The sequence below is a fragment of the Scatophagus argus genome, chromosome 17 (assembly GCF_020382885.2).
Source record: "Scatophagus argus isolate fScaArg1 chromosome 17, fScaArg1.pri, whole genome shotgun sequence".
Classification (NCBI taxonomy): domain Eukaryota; kingdom Metazoa; phylum Chordata; class Actinopteri; family Scatophagidae; genus Scatophagus; species Scatophagus argus.
The window spans coordinates 21,947,999-21,965,198 of record NC_058509.1 but is presented as its reverse complement, the minus strand read 5'-3'; the positions used below and the strand labels follow the sequence as shown (position 1 = coordinate 21,965,198).

At 41.9% G+C, this 17,200-nt stretch overlaps 1 protein-coding gene across 1 annotated transcript in view; it reads left to right on the top strand.

Moving 5' to 3' along the window:
• Window positions 1-17,200, top strand: part of gabbr1b (gamma-aminobutyric acid (GABA) B receptor, 1b) — a 167,347-nt gene that overhangs the window by 59,527 nt on the left and 90,620 nt on the right. Inside the window, exons 4-6 of the mRNA XM_046416938.1 lie at window positions 4,875-4,976; window positions 6,056-6,121; window positions 7,268-7,459. Of these exons, the coding sequence (XP_046272894.1) occupies window positions 4,875-4,976; window positions 6,056-6,121; window positions 7,268-7,459 (360 nt within the window). The remainder of the gene's footprint in view (window positions 1-4,874; window positions 4,977-6,055; window positions 6,122-7,267; window positions 7,460-17,200) is intronic.

Below are 17,200 nucleotides of genomic sequence, written 5' to 3'. Positions count from 1 at the left end.
ATTCATTCATGGATTCATTCATTCAGTGGTGTCATCCACAAACCTCAGGAGACAAACTGGTGACTAGAGATGCAGAGGTAGAGGGAAACAAGCCAGCCTCCTGTCAGACAGGAAGTCTGTGATCCACCTGCACGGAAATCTGGGATATTCAGCTGGGAAAGCTTGGCATCATCTACAGAGCTGTTGGCTCTATAGATGAACTGCAGGGAATCCAAGAAGGGGTCTGTGAGAGTCTTGAGGTGGGACAAAAGAAGGTGCTCAGAGCCTTGCCACCAGGTAAGTGAATGAGTAGTTGAGGACCGCCCAGCACCTCTCTAGATAGGCTCACGGGAGACACACACACACACACACCTACAAACACAGGGAAGGGAGGGAAGGAGAGATAGGGAAGAGGGAGGGGAGAAACCATGGGAAAATTCTGGAGGCAGAGCAAAACCCAACAGTTTGACACCATTGTGGGGCTTTGTTCTTTCAGGTTTTATTCCAAAAGAAGGAAAAAATTATTTCTCAATTATCAATTATTTTTCATAACCATAAGAGTCTGACTTTGATTATGAAATCAGTGAGTGGGGTAAAATAGGATCCGAGTACCATTTTGCATCTTAACAATACAATACAACACGTTTTCTTTTGATCCACCGTCCACTACTTAGTTTCACTTTCAACGACCAAATGAAAAATTTTGGAGACCCCTGGTCCAGATTATATAAACTGTCCCGCGGATTGTCTGACTACATGGAAGATTTGTTCTTGTCTTGTTAAAAGAGAAACCACAAAACATCAGAATCAAAATATGATTATACATTTTGGGGACACTAAAATGACCGAACTATGAGTACTCATGAGCAAACACATGTTGTGGAGATCCAATGGAAACAGCTGTTTGGTGAACAGTACTCCAATTTTCACCTACACTACCAGGCTGTGAAATCCATTTATGCATAAACATACCTCTGTCAACAAATGACTGTTCTACTACTAGCATCCTTATACCTTATGGTGGGCAGTCGTGGATCAGCGGTTAGGGTGTCGGACCCGTAACCGGTGGATCGCTGGTTCGGTTCCCCGTACCGGTGTCCATGGCTGAGGTACCCTTGAGCAAGGTACCTAACACCCCCCACTGCTCCCCGGGTGCTGCACGCGGTCGCCCACTGCCCCGGGTTTGCTGTGTGTGTGTGCACGTCACTTGGGTGGGTTAAATGCAGAGCACGAATTTCATTGGAGTGAGTTCCCTCCAATGACAAAATATGTCACTTTCATCTTTCATCTTTCTTTCATTAGCTGTGACAAAACATTTGATCAAGGGTGGATCCTCTGGGTGCTGATGAGTGCATCATGAGTCAGCAGATACAGGACTAGTAGCTGATTCTGTTTTGTATTCAGTCTGTAATTAGGCAAAAGTATAAGCAAGTATAAGTACATTCAAAACAAACAGTGCCATACTAACTGTGAAGCAAACAGCAGAAACGATACACAAAACCTGCAGCTTGCCAGGCTAGCACACAAGAAAAGCCAAAATGCAGCAGAACACCTCTATTTGCACGCAATGTCCATTTAAAGACTGTTTTTCACAGTGTTTCATTTGTCAGCAACACAGCTTTCTGTACTGTCAAAAACATGTGAAATATGTTGCTTGTCAGTGATTCGCGTTATAATAACAAGCCCTTCAGGGCAGCACAGTGGTGCAGTGATTAGCGCTGAACATCAAAAGCTGAGTGCATGAGGAAGCACCATTTCAGTTATTATCATGGGTCATGGTACTTTGTGTAAGGTTGCATATTAATGATAAAAAGTTCTGTGACAGTTGATATTGACAGATTCTGTTTGGGTTCCTGTACAGTCAGAAAGCTTTATCAAGTCAACTCAACTTTATTTGTATAGCCCATTTTTACAAGCAGTTTGGCTCAAAGGGCTTAACATATCAGCAACATCCTCTGCCCTTCGACCCTCACATCGACTAAGGAAAAACTCCCAGAAAAACCTTTAACAGGAAAAAATGGAAGAAACCTCAGGGTGAGCAACAGAGGAGGGATCCCTCACCCAGGACGGGCAGACGTGCAATGGATGTTGTACAGGCGGGAAAGCAGTTAACAACATGAGAATGACATTACTAAAAAGACAAGTAAAACAAAATCCCAACTGTTTAGTTTTACTTTTGCTACCACCTCAATATGATTTTAACATTTCACAAGACTGAAATTATAATAATGAAATTATAATGAACTGCTGTAACATTCATGTATTGTGCTGTTGAAAATCACTATCCTATCAGTTCAATTTCGGCCCGTAGGGAGAACCACCCTGCCGATAGTCGGTGCACAGAAGAATGACTGTCAGATGTCAACAGTAGACATTGGGTTGGTCATAATTTGGACATCCTGACAATAGTGAGTTGCAGGAGTCCAGCCTAGAAGTAACGAAAGCATGGACAAGTTTTTCAGCATCACTCTGAGAGAGGACTCTCCTAATCTTAGCAATATTACGCAGGTGAAAGAAGGCGATCTTAGAGGTCTGTTTAATGTGATGGATAAATGACATGTCCTGATCGAAGATAACGCCGAGGTTCCTCGCAGTCATACTGGGGGCCAACGTAATGTCGTCCAGAGACAATATTATCAGCTATTCTAGTTCTAAGGTGTTTGGGGCCTAGAACAATGATCTCAGTTTTGTCTGAGTTTAATAATAAAAAATTGGAGGTCATCCAGTCCTTTATGTCCTTAAGACATGCCTGGAGTCTGGCTAACGGCTCTGTTTCTTGAGGCTTTAAGGATAAGTACAGCTGAGTGTCATCAGCATAACAATGAAAGTTTATGCCATGTTTCTGAATAATATTTCCTAGAGGGAGCATGTATAAAGTGAACAGGATCGGCCCAAGCACTGAACCTTGTGGAACACCAAGGCTAACCCTTATATATGAAGAGGAAACATTATTAACTTGAGCAAAGTGAAATCTATCTGTTAAATATGATTTGAACCAGCATAGCACAGTCCCTGTGGTCCTAGTCCCATGTTCTAATCTGTGTAATAAAATGCTGTGATCAACAGTGTCGAAAGCAGCACTGAGATCTAGTAAAACAAGTATGGAGACAAGCCCGCGGTCCGATGCCATGAGGAGGTCATTTGTGACTTTAACCAGTGCTGTTTCTGTGCTGTGATGGGCTCTGAAACCAGACTGAAACATTTCAAAGAGACTGTTCCTGTGTAGGTGATCAATTAACTGATTTGCAACCACTCTTTCAAGTATTTTAGATAAAAACGGGAGGTTGGATATCGGCCTATAGTTTGTTAAGATGTCTGGGTCAAGTGAAGGTTTTTTAAGTAAAGGTCTAATGACAACGGTTTTAAACGCCTGTGGTACATAACCTGTTGTTAAAGATAAGTTGATCTGATCTAAGAAGTAAACGCCAATCAAGGGAAAGACGTCCTTGAGGAGCTTAGTTGGGATGGGGTCTAAGAGACATGTAGTTGGGTTAGATTTGTTAATGCTGGAGGTCAGCTCGGGGAGGTCTATGGGCAGGAACCTGTCCAGAGATGGAGTAGGATTAAAAGAGATTTCTAGAGATGGCACTATATCGGCGATTCCGGGAAGATCTTTATTGATTTTTTCTCTAATGTTATTAATTTTATTGGTTAAGAAACTCATGAAGTCTTCACTACTAAGAGCTGCAGGAATACAAGGCTCAACAGAGCTGTGACTCTTGGTCAGCCTGGCTACAGTGTTAAAGAGAAAACGTGGGTTGTTCTTGTTTTTCTGTATTAATGTTGAATAATAGGCAGTTCTGGCTTAACGAAGGGCCTTTTTTGTATGCCAATAGACTGTCTTTCCAGGCTCTCTGGGATTCAGCTGATTTGGAGGAGTACCACTTCCTCTCCATCCGTCTTGATGTTTGTTTAAGTGTTCGTATATTTGAATTATACCAAGGAGCTAGCCTCCTATGATTTGTAACCTTTATTTTCAGTGGAGCAACCATATCTAAAACTGTGTGCAACGTGGCTGCAGTGTTATTAACAAAAGAATCAATTGCTGCAGGAGTAACATTTAAATCAGTACGGTCTGTTGTACGGGTACATGGTGCTGAGGGGAGCTGTGATGGGATTGCATCCCTAAATCTGTCTACACTATCTTCAGAGAGGCATCTGGTATAGTAGATCTTTTTGTTGTGTGCTGTAAAGTCTTCTAGAGTTAGTTCAAAAACTACAAGTGAATGGTCTGAAAGGAGAGGGTTTTGAGGGACAACTAACAGGTTCTTAGTTTCTAGGCCGTAGGTAAGAACCAGATCGAGTGTGTGATTGTGGCAGTGTGTTGGTTCATTTACTGTCTGAAGGAAACCTATTGAATCTAAGAGTGAACTAAAGGCTGTCTTAAGACTGTCAGAGTCAACATCCATATGAATGTTAAAGTCACCTACTATAATGACTTTATCTGTACTGAGCACTAAACTAGATAAGAAGTCAGAAAACTCAGACAGGAACTCTGAGTAAGCAGCAGCAGGTGGGCGATACACAACAACTAATAAAACTGCCTTTTCTGACTTCCAGTTTTGGTGAAACAGGCTGAGATGCTTGTTGTTTTAATTGAGAAGTATATTTTTTTTATTTTTACATATTTTATAATTGTTTTTATTGATATGGTATTCATGCAGAAATTAATTTGGTCTGTAACAACAGTTTTCCAAAGGACAGTATCAGAACAAAGAGTTATACAACAGCCATCACACCTCTTGTTGTGGAGTTCAGCACACACTTTTATGATTGTGCAGCTATCAGAAAAGGCATGTTGCTTTTCTCCATGTACCTTAATGTTTTATTATCTCTCTCTCTCATATTTTGGTAGCGGTCTCTCTTGTTATTGTTTGTGTCTTTGTGTTTTACAGACATTGGATGATCTGGAGGAGAGGGTGAAGGAAGCAGGGATTGAAATCAGTGTTCGGCAGAGTTTCCTCACCGATCCTGCTGTGGCTGTCAAAAACCTTAAGGTGTCATATCTCCCAATTCGTATATCTCAAGTCTTAGATACTTGCCAACAAAAGATATATGCATCTCTGTAACTACCCAGTGACCCAAGTTGTGGCAAACCATGATTGATGCTAAATTCAGTATTGGCGTATTCTTAGATTCAGCAAGTGTTCTTGGATTCAGTACTTGTCTCAATATGTGGTTTCTCTTATTCTTGATAGGCTGACAAAACAGTCTAAACTGAAGGTCCACTTACTCACTTACTGAAGCCTGCGGGACTGCATCACACAGCTTTCATCAGCAGATGGAGTTTATTTAAATGTCATGGAATTGAGACTGACAGTTCACTAATGGCTTCAGGTTGTCCAGGTTATTATAGCCCTTGCAGCCTGTAGAGATTAATATGGTAGGACACCACTGGGTAGTTTTGTGGATAAGCATGTCATCAGTATAACTAATACATGGACATTGCACTGTAAAATTTTAAATACACTTATTGGCTTAGATTCAAAAAGTGAGATAAGAGGATCGATGCATTCGCTGTTGAAAAAAAAACAACACAAACCTTATGTACATGACTTTCAAAAGCAACACAATGTTTTGTTTCAGGGCAAGCTATGATTGACTAACTTTATCACTGCTATGCAATAATGAAGATAAGTATTCCCATTTGCATACGGCAATGCAAGGGATTGATCCCTTTTTTCCCCAAATATGAGCACAAATGTTACATCAGTTTTAATGAAAGCACAGGGATCCTGAACCTTTATTTTAACTATGTACAAACTTTCCTCTCCTTCCTTTATTCCTCATCTCTTTCCTTCACCTGAGTCAGCCTGACTTGCTGGCACATAAAGAATATAACATAGAATGCAATAACTTTGCCCAACATACAAGCCTGTGCAGGATTAATTAGCCATTGCAGTAGAAACCTTGGTAACCATTTGAATGTAACACAATGGAGAGGAAGTCTACCATTGTGTGGTGCAGGAGCTGGAAGGAGGGTTGGTCCTTGTTTTCGCTATGCAGACTCCAGAACCTTTCATTTGTGTTTTTCATCTCCCCCACTGACACTGTCCTCTGTTCTTTCGCATCCAAGCGCCAAGATGCCAGAATTATTGTTGGCCTGTTTTATGAGACGGAGGCGAGGAAGGTCTTTTGTGAGGTAAATGAGTTCTTCTGTTAATTTGTGACAGACTTGTTAGACATGTATTTAAGGTGTCAGAGACACATATTAAAGTGCTCGAACGCAATGGCGTCGCTGACACAGAAAAAGCAGAACCCTGATGCAGAGTCTGACAAGGCTGAGGTCTGAACAAAAGTCTTTATTTAAACGAAGCAAAAACTCACTTACTGTGGCGTGGGATCTAAGAATAACTGTGGCGACAAGACAAGACAAGACAAGACAAGACAAGACAAGACAAGACAAGACAAGACAAGACAAGACAAGACAAGACAAGACAAGCGTATCCTGGCATGAACTGAAGACATTTAAAAACACTCTGACAAAGGTGACTGGGAACACGAGGACTAAATAGACAAGACAACGACACACAGGTGACACAAATTAGGAGGGAGAAAGCAATCAGGAAAACCAAAAGCAAAGCTACATGAAAACAGGACACACAGGGGAAGTGACACCTTCAAAATAAAACAGGACATGACAAAAACCTTGAACATAGTACATGGAAACACAAGACACACATGGAACATGACACATGGACTCAAAACCAAAAGACAAAGAACCAGGACGTGACAGAAACCTTGAACATAAAACATGAAAACACATGAGAACACAAACATCATGTTTCATGTTTGTGTTCTCATGTGTTTGGACTCACATGGACGCACATGGACAAACATAAAACATAAAACATGGAAACACAAGAAACATGACTCATGGAATCAAAACCAAATGACAGAGACCCAGGGTGTGACATCAAGAGCCTTTATTATGTTTTATATTGGAGGACTCAAGTTCTGTGTCCACTCACAATAAATCTAATTTATAGATTCTCCAGCCAGATATTTGTTTTATTTTTATCTGTTTGATTTGCTAAAGATTTTCAATGACATGCAACAAAATTTATGTAATCTTGCCACATGACATTACTATTGTACAGTTTTATCTGATACTTTTTTGTCAAAAAACATGTTATTCACCATGCTATTCTGACAAGTTCAGATTTTGTTTAACATTGTCCATCACATAAAATATGTCAAATATTAGTTTATCAGTATCAAATATTAATCTCTGTTTAATCTCTTCTTGCCTCAGCACACTTGTTTGTTTTCCATTGTCTCTCTCAAGGTTTACAAGGAGAAGCTGTATGGGAAAAAGTATGTGTGGTTCCTCATCGGCTGGTACGCAGACAACTGGTTTAAGATCAAGGACCCATCCATTAATTGTACCATGGAGCAGATGACAGAGGCTGTTGAGGGTCATGTGACGACTGAGATTGTCATGCTGAACCCAGAGACAGTGCGAGGAGCCTCCAACCTGGTAAGACAGGCATTGTAATGTTACTTACTATTTGTCCTCAAGAGAATCATCTGCTTCTTCATGTGTTCATGAATGTGCACCCTAATGTACATCCAGTATCTGATGATGTAAGGGATATACGATGGTAACTTACCAAATAAAAATAATTAAGACCATTCTTTATGTTCTCATGTGTCTTGCAATCAAAATTTAAAGTTTTTGAAAGTCATAACACCATTTTCTCTGGCTCAGCTATGAAAAAACTAATCATATACTAGCAAAACTCAAAGTCAGTGTGACCAGGTGACAATAAATATAATTTGACAGTATGTTTAACAACACAACTTTATGGATTCCAGCCATGCCATTGTCCCCAAATGACTCTCGAGATTTTAACCAACAAATGATAGTCCATGTGTACTCCCGGCCACAGCCTGAAGTCGCGAGTTCAATAGTGAGTGGGATTTAAAATGAACATGTATGTGTGTCAATTTCACCTGCTGTTGTACAAATGGAACAGACAATAGGTGGAAATGAGAGGCACTTAGCAAGACAACCCCTATAAAGGAGTGGTTCTGCAGGTGGTGACCACAGACCATTTCTCTGTTCTCATCCTTTCTGGCTGATGTTTTGGGTACTTTTGCATTTTGTCGGTGCTCTCATCCCTAGAGGTAGCATGAGGTGGTGTCTACAACTCACAGAAGTTGCTCAGGTAGTGCAGCTCATCCAGGATGATTGCTGTGTCTGTCAGCACAGTGTCCGAGAGGAGATACCAGGAGACAAGCCAGTACACCAGGAGACGTGGAGGCAGCCACAGGAGGGCTTCCTTTGTGCAAGGAAGAACAGGAGGAGCACTGCCAGAGCCCTGCAAAATGACCTCCAGCAGGCCACTAATATGCATGTTTCTGCTCAAACTATCAGAAACAGATCTCATGACAGTGGTATGAGGGCCAAACGTCCACAAGTGGGGCTTGTGCTTACAGCCCAACACCATGCAGGGCGATTGCCATTTGCCAGAAAACACCAAGATTGGGGGTTCACCACTGGCGCCCTGTGCTTTTCAGGGATGAGAGCAGGTTCACACTGAGCACATGTGACAGATGTGACACAGACTGGAGATGCCGTGGAGAACGTTCTGCTGCCTGCAACATCCTTCAGCATGAGCAGTTTGGCAGTGGGTCAGTAATGGTGTGGGGAAGCATTTCTTTGGAGAGCCTCCATGTGCTAGTCAGAGGTACTGCCATTAGGTACCGGGATGATTTCCTCAGACCTTCCTGAATTTCCCTTGGGATCAATAAAGTATCTATCTATCTATCTATCTATCTACTCATTGTGAGACCATATGCTGGTGCAGTGGGCCCTGGGTTCCTTAAGATGCATGACAATGCTAGGCCTCATGTGGCTGAAATGTGTCAGCAGTTCCTGCATGATGAAGGCATTGATGCTACGGACTGGCCTACCTGTTCACCAGATCTGAATCCAACCGAGGCCATCATGTCTCGTTCCATCGTTCCACCAATGCCACGTTGCACCACAGACTGTCCAGGAGTTGACTGATGCTTTAATCCAGGTCTGGGAGGAGATCTCTCAGGAGAACATCCGCCACCTCGTCCGGACCATACCCAGGTGTTGCAGGGAGGTCATACAGGCATGTGGAGGCCACACACACTACTGAGCCTCATTTTGACTTGTCTTGAGGAATTTCCACTCAAGTTGGATCAGCCTGTAATGTGATTTTCCACTTTTATTTTGAGTATGATTCCAAATCCAGACCTCCATGGGATAATAATTTTGATTTACATTGATTATTTTTATGTTATTTTGTACTCTACGTATTCCACTATGTAATGAATGAAGATTTTCAGCTGGAATATTTCATTCATTGAGATCTATTTTTTTTTCTATTATTAAGTCAAGTCAAGTCAAGTCAACTTTATTTGTATAGCCCATTTTTACAAGCAGTTTGTCTCAAAGGGCTTAACATAACATCAGCAACATCCTCTGCCCTTCGACCCTCACATCGACTAAGGAAAAACTCCCAGAAAAACCTTTAACAGGAAAAAATGGAAGAAACCTCAGGGTGAGCAACAGAGGAGGGATCCCTCTATTTGTTATTTTAGTTTTCCCTTTATTTTTGTTGAGCAGTGTACTTAGTAGGTGTCCATTATCAGGAATTATTTGATAACATGCAACCAATCAGAATTAAATACACCCAGTCCATGGTATAACAGTAATTAATGGTCAGCAAGTTAGAATCAAGTATTCACACAGACCATCGTAAACTGACACTATCTGACTAACACAAACATTGCTCCACTAGAGGTCAGAAATCACAGAGTACCTTTTAAATATTACAAAACTTGACAGTCTCCCTCTCACAAACCAAATCAGTTTTGACTTTTTAAATATAAAAAGCAACATTATGCAAGAATTTGTATTGTTTGTAATTTGGCAGCGCCACCGTTTCAGATTGCTACACTTATTTGTTATAATTAAATTACTTTTGATCAAAAACCAAGCATCAAGCAATTGCATTAGCACAAGACAATCAGCCACAGTATATATATGTATACACACATATACCTATGTGTGTGTGTGTGTATATATATACAGTGGTATGAAAAAGTTTGGGCACCCCTGATCATTTTCAGGATTTTCCTTTATAAATCATTGGTTGTTCGGATCAGCAATTTCAGTTAAATATATCATATAGCAGACAAACACAGTGATATTTCAGAAGTGAAATGAAGTTTATAGGATTAACAGAAAGTGTGCAACAATTACTTAAACAACATTAGGCAGGTGCATAAATTTGGGCACCACAACAGAAAAATGACATCAATATTTCGTAGATCCTCCTTTTGCAGAAATAACAGCTTCTAAACGCTTCCTATAGCTTCCAATGAGGGTCTGGAGTCTGGTTGAAGGTATTTTTGACCATTCTTCTTTACAAAAAATCTCCAGTTCAGTCAGGTTTGATGGTTTCCGAGCATGGACAGCCCGCTTTAAATCACACCACAGATTTTCAATAATGTTCAGGTCTGGGGACTGAGATGGCCATTCCAGAACGTTGTAGTTGTTCCTCTGCATGAATGCCTTTGTAGAGTTTGAGCAGTGTTTGGGGTCGTTGTCTTGTTGAAGTATCCAGCCCCGGCGCAACTTCAACTTTGTCACTGATTCTTGAACATTGTTGGCAAGAATCTGCTGATACTGACTGGAATCCATGCGACCTTCAACTTTTACAAGATTGCCAGTACCTGCACTGGCCACACAGCCCCACAGCATGATGGAACCACCACCACATTTTACTGTGGGTAGCAAGTGTTTGTCTTGGAATGCTGTGTTCTTCTTCCGCCATGCATACTGCCCCTTGTTATGTCCAAATAACTCAATTTCACATTCATCAGTCCACAGCACCTTATTCCAAAAGGAAGCTGGCTTGTCCAAATGTGCTTTAGCATACCTCAAGCGACTCTGTTTGTGGCATGTGCGTAGAAAAGGCTTCCGCCGCATTACTCTCCCATACAGCATCTCCTTGTGCAAAGTGCGCTGAATAGTTGAACGATGCACAGTGACACCATCTGCAGCAAGATCATGTTGTAGGTCTTTGGAGCTGGTCTGTGGGTTGAGTTTGACCGTTTTCACCATTCCTCGCCTCTGCTTATCAGAGATTTTTCTTGGCCTGCCACTCCGGGCCTTAACTAGGACTGTGCCTGTGGTCTTCCATTTCCTCACTATGTTCCTCACAGTGGAAACTGACAGCTTAAATCTCTGAGCCAGCTTTTTGTATCCTTCCCCTAAACCATGATGTTGGACAATCTTTGTTTTCAGGTCATTTGAGAGTTGTTTTGAGGCTCCCATGTTGCCACTCCTCAGAGAAGATGCAAAAGGGAGAACAACTTGCTACTGGCCACCTGAAATACCCTTTCTCATGATCGGATTCACCTGTGTATGTAGGTCAAGGGTCAATGAGCTTACCAAACAAACTTTGTGTTCCAATAATTAGTGCTAAAGGTACTCAAATCAATAAAACAACAAGGGTGCCCAAATTTATGCACCTGCCTAATGTTGTTTAAGTAATTGTTGCACACTTTCTGTTAATCCTATAAACTTCATTTCACTTCTGAAATATCACTGTGTTTGTCTGCTATATGATATATTTAACTGAAATTGCTGATCCGAACAACCAATGATTTATAAAGGAAAATCCTGAAAATGATCAGGGTTGCCCAAACTTTTTCATACCACTGTATATATGTATCTATATATATATATATGTGTATATATGCATATGCCCCCATTTATCATGTATTTCAAGATCATGTTAAAATAAACAAAAATCATCTACCTCAATGTAGCATTTTGGTTCACCATTCCTTTCAACACATTCAGACCAAATAGGGACAGCTGAAGTCAACCAGCGCTGGGCAAGTGAATTAAACCTGTTTTTCAACAGATTTAATTCCAACCCCACCCCCTCTGCCACCCATCTTCTCCCCTCTTCACACATCTCCACTACCACCACCACTCCACCTCCCATCACCCCCGTCTTCACACCACTTCACACCAGCCCCCCCACCACTATCAGCCTCCCCATCACCTACTGTCCACCCCTCTCCCCTCCCCTCCCCATGCCCCTCCCCCTCCCTCACTCCTCTTCTTAACATCGGACCAGGTGAGGAGAAAACTGAGGCAGCTGAAAAGCAGGAAAGCTGCAGGACCAGACGGGATCAGCCCCAGACTGCTTGGGGACTGTGCTGACCAGCTCTGTGAGGTGGTCATGTACATCTTCAATCTCAGCCTCAGTCTAAAGAAGGTCCCTGTCCTGTGGAAAACCTCCTGTGTGGTTCCATGGAGAGGCTCATCCTCAGTCACCTTCGCTCTGTGGTGAGTACAGCGATGGGCACGCTGCAGTTTGCCTACAGGCCAAACATTGGGGTGGATGATGCTGTCATCTACCTGCTGCATCAGGCTCTGACTCACCTGGAGAGTGCTGGGAGCGCTGTGAGAATCATGTTTTTTGACTTCTCAAGCGCATTCAACACAATTCAACCAGTGCTGCTGAGAGGGAAGCTGGAGAGAACAGGACTGCTTGGAGAGAGCAGGAGTGGATGGACCTTTGGCTGCTTGGATCATCGACTACCTCACCAACAGGCCACAGTACGTGAGACTGTGTAACTGTGTGTCTGAGGTGGTGGTCTGCAGCACAGGGGCCCCCCAGGGAACAGTGCTCTCACCTTTCCTCTTCACCCTCTACATTTCGGACTTCACCTACAACACCAGCAGATGTCACTTCCAGAAGTTCTCTGAAGACTCAATCATTGTTGGCTGTGTGTCTGAGGGGAATGAGAAGGAGTACAGGTCAGTCATCCTGGAGTTTGGTGGACTGGTGTGAACGCAACCACCTGTGGGGGCAGCCGTGGTCTAGAGGTTGGAGAAGTGGCTTGTGATGGGAGGGTCACCGGTTCGATTCCCCCACCGGACGAGGAGGAAAAATTTGAGTGTGGTGGAGTGATTAATGCGAAAAATGCGTTCCCCCCCTCCATTAGCCGGCTGATGTGCCCTTGAGCAAGGCACTTAACCCACCAACATGCTCCCCTGATGCTGCCCACTGCCCCTGTGTGTTTCACTGCATGTAATTTGGTGGGGTGTTGCATGTGTGTGTTCAACCAAGGATGGGTCAAATGCAGAATACGAATTCAGGTGTGTATATAAAAAAACATATACTGTCAATAAAGCTGATTCTCCTTTGCATTCTTCTGTGCTTTAAACACCAGTAAAACAAAGGAGATGGAGATGACTTCCGGAGAAGGACATTACCACTTACACCAGTGAACATCCAGGGCTCGGACATTGAGATGGTGGACAGTTTCAAGTATCTGGGTGTTCACCTCAACCATAAACTGGACTGGTCACATAACACTGATGTCCTATACAAGAAGGGCCAAAGTCGCCTCCACCTTCTGAGGAGACTGAGGTCCTTTGGAGTGTGGAGGCCCCTCCTAAGGACTTTCTATGACTCTGTGGTAGCCTCTGCTATTCACTACGCTGTGGTCTGTTGGGGACCGGGCAGCACTAGTCCTCTTTTCCTCCCTTATGAGGACTTGTATATAGCTGTATATTATACTATATACTGTATATTATACTGTATATTATAAACCAAAACCCTGACAACCCAGAGTTGAGACCAGGAGGCAGAGTTGCAGTCCTACATGCCTCTCTGTGCTTCCATTACAGTTACCCACCCAATATCCCATAGAGACTGTGTCTGTCCCCCGACCACTTAAATTAATTTAACCAAATTCAAAAAGAGGAGTTATACATAAAAATCTAATAAAGATCAAGACCAACACCTCCACAGCTACATCAAATAGGAGAATTAAATGTGGACTGTTAAATATTAGATCTCTCTCATCTAAAGCTGTAATAGTGAATGATTAATATTGGACAATAATATAGATTTATTTTGTTTAACTGAAACCTGGCTTCAGCCAGAAGAATATGTCAGCTTAAATGAATCCACTCCCCAAAGTCATATTAATACTCACATTCCTTGAGACACCGGCTGAGGAGGTGGAGTTGCCGCCATTTTTGACCCAAACCTATCATTTAGTCCAAAGCCCAAAGTCAACTACCATTCATTCGAAAGCCTTATTCTTACTCTCTCACACCCTACCTGGAAAACAATACAACCAATTTTTATTGTTGTAGTGTACCGCTCTCCTGGCCCATACTCTGAATTTTTACTGGAATTTCCAGAGTTCCTATCGAGTCTGGTCCTTAAAACTAATGAAGTTACTATTATGGGTGATTTCAACATCTACATGGATGATAGTAATGATAGCCTTCGCGCAGCATTTATCTCTCTCTTTGATTCAATCGGCTTCTGTCAGTGTGTATATAAACCCACTCATTGCTTCAATCACACTCTTGACCTTGTTCTAACATATGGCATTGATGTAGAACATTTAAGAGTCTTTGAACAAAATCCTCTTCTGTCTGACCATTGTTTAATAACTTTTGAGTTTATACTATTTGACTACATACCACCAAGAAAAAAACTCCTACACTAGGTACCTGTCTGATAGTGCTGTGGCTAAATTTAAAAAAACAGTTCTATTGTCCTTAACTTCAGTATCATGTCCCCATACTAGTGAACAATACAATAATCCCTCTCAAATCGACCATTTCGTGGACAGTGCTGCAAGTTTACTAAAGACGACTTTAGACTCTGTTGCCCTGCTAAAAAAGAAACTCATAAAGCAAAAGAAACTTGCATCCTGGTATAATACAGAGGTTCGCAAATTAAAGCAAAATGTGCAAAAACTTGAGAGGAAATGGCGTTCCTCCAAACTTATTGAATCTCGCTCAATCTGGCAAGACAGTCTTAGATTATATAGGAAGGCCCTACGGACTGCCAGAGCAGCCTATTACTCCAAATTAATTGAGGATAACAAGCATAATCTCAGGTTTCTCTTCAGCACTGTAGCCAGGCTGACAGAGAGCCATAGTGCTATCGAGCCTTGTATTCCTGTGACCCTTAGCAGCAATGACTTTATAATCTTTTTTAACGACAAGATCTTAAACATTAGAGACAAAATTCAGCACCTACTGACCTCAGCTGATACTGATGTAAAATCAAACACTAGTGTCTTAGAACCAACAGTAGAAACAGATAATCATCTTGACTACTTGATCCCCATCAGCTATACTCACTCGTATATTCATCCAAGCCAACAACATGCCTCTTAGACCCCATCCCTACTAACCTTCTCAAAGAAGCTTTAGAATCAGAATCAGAAAAGACTTTATTGCCATTGTAAGTGAAGATGTTTCACATTACTAGGAATTTGTCTTGGTGATTGGTGCATACATAGAACGTAACAAGTAACATATAATAGAAGAATAAAATAAAATAAAATAAAATAGAATAGAATAAAGTAAAACAAAATAAAATAAGATAAGTACAATAAATATGTTTCTGGAGGTAGTCCAAAAGTGAGGTAGTGCAGGGTGGAGTATAGTGCAAGTGGGTGAGGTAAACAGTGAAAATGAACAGCAAGTGGATAATGTCATGAGCAAACCCTTACTTAGCACCTGTCTATTAGACATGATCAATCTGTCCCTGATAACAGGCTATGTACCCCAGTCCTTTAAAGTAGCTGTAGTCAAACCTCTCCTTAAAAACACACTTGACCCAGAGGTTGTAAGCAACCATAGACCAATATCTAACCTTCCATTTCTTTCCAAGATCCTTGAAAGAACAATCGCCAATCAGTTATATGACTTTCTTCAAAATAATAACTTATTTGAAAATTTTCAATCTGGCTTTAGAGCTCATCATAGCACAGAAACAGCATTGGTGAAAGTCACAAATGACCTCCTCCTGGCATCAGACAAGGGATTTATCTCTGTCCTTGTACTGTTAGGTCCTAGTGCTGCATTTGACACCATTGACCACTCTATATTACTGCACAGATTGGAACACCTAATTGGCATCAAAGGAACTGCATTAAGCTGGTTTCAGTCTTATTTATCAGATCGATTTCAATTTGTTCATGTTAATGATACATCGTCCACACTCACAAAAGTTAGTCATGGAGTTTCCCAAGGTTCTGTCCTTGGGCCAATATTATTCAGCCTGTATATGCTCCCCATTGGTGATATTATTAGGAAACACTCCATACATTTTCATTGTTATGTGGATGACACACAATTGTACTTATCAATGAAACCAGATGAAACAAATCAGCTAGTCAAGCTTCAGGCATGTCTTAAAGACATAAAAACCTGGATGACCTGCAACTTCCTACTTCGAAATTCAGACAAAACTGAAGTTATTGTTCTGGGCCCCGAACACCTTAGAAACAAATTATGCAGTGATATTGCATTGCCAGGCGGCTTAGCCATGGCCTCAAGCTCCACTGTAAGAAATTTAGGAGTTATCTTTGACCAGGACATGTCCTTTAACTCGCACATAGCAAATATTTCAAAGACTGCATTCTTTCACGTCCGCAATATCGCAAAGATTAGGCACATCCTGAGTCAGAAAGATGCAGAAAAATTAGTCCATGCATTCATTACCTCTAGACTGGATTACTGTAACTCCCTTCCATCAGGCTGCCCCAATAAATCTATAAAGACTCTCCAGCTAATCCAGAATGCTGCAGCACGACTACTGACAAGAACCAGCATGAGAGCTCATATCTCTCCTGTACTGGCTTCTCTACATTGGCTACCTGTAAAATAGATAGATTCTAAAATTCTCCTCCTCACATATAAAGCCCTGAACGGTCAGGCACCATCCTATCTTAAAGAGTTAATAGTACCCTATTATCCCACCAGAACTTTGCGTTCCCAAAATGCAGGGCTACTTGTGGTTCCCAGAGTCCTCAAAAGTAGATTGGGAACCAGAGCCTTTAGTTATCAAGCTCCTCTACTGTGGAACCATCTTCCGGTTTCGGTCCGGGAGGCGGACACCCTCTCTATATTTAAGAGTAGACTAAAAACTTTCCTCTTTGATAAAGCTTATAGTTAGGGCTGGCCTAGGCCGGCCCCTAGTTATGCTGCTATAGGCTTAGACTACCGGGGGCCCTCTCATGACGCTCTTTCTTCCTCTCCCTCTCCTTCTGCACACATTCATGTCCCATTAATACATATTACTTACTCAACTTCTTCCCTGGAGTCCTTGTGCTTTCTTGTCCCACAGATTCCTATCGATCATGATTGGACCTCCTGCTGCGGTCCTGCTGTCGTCCTGCT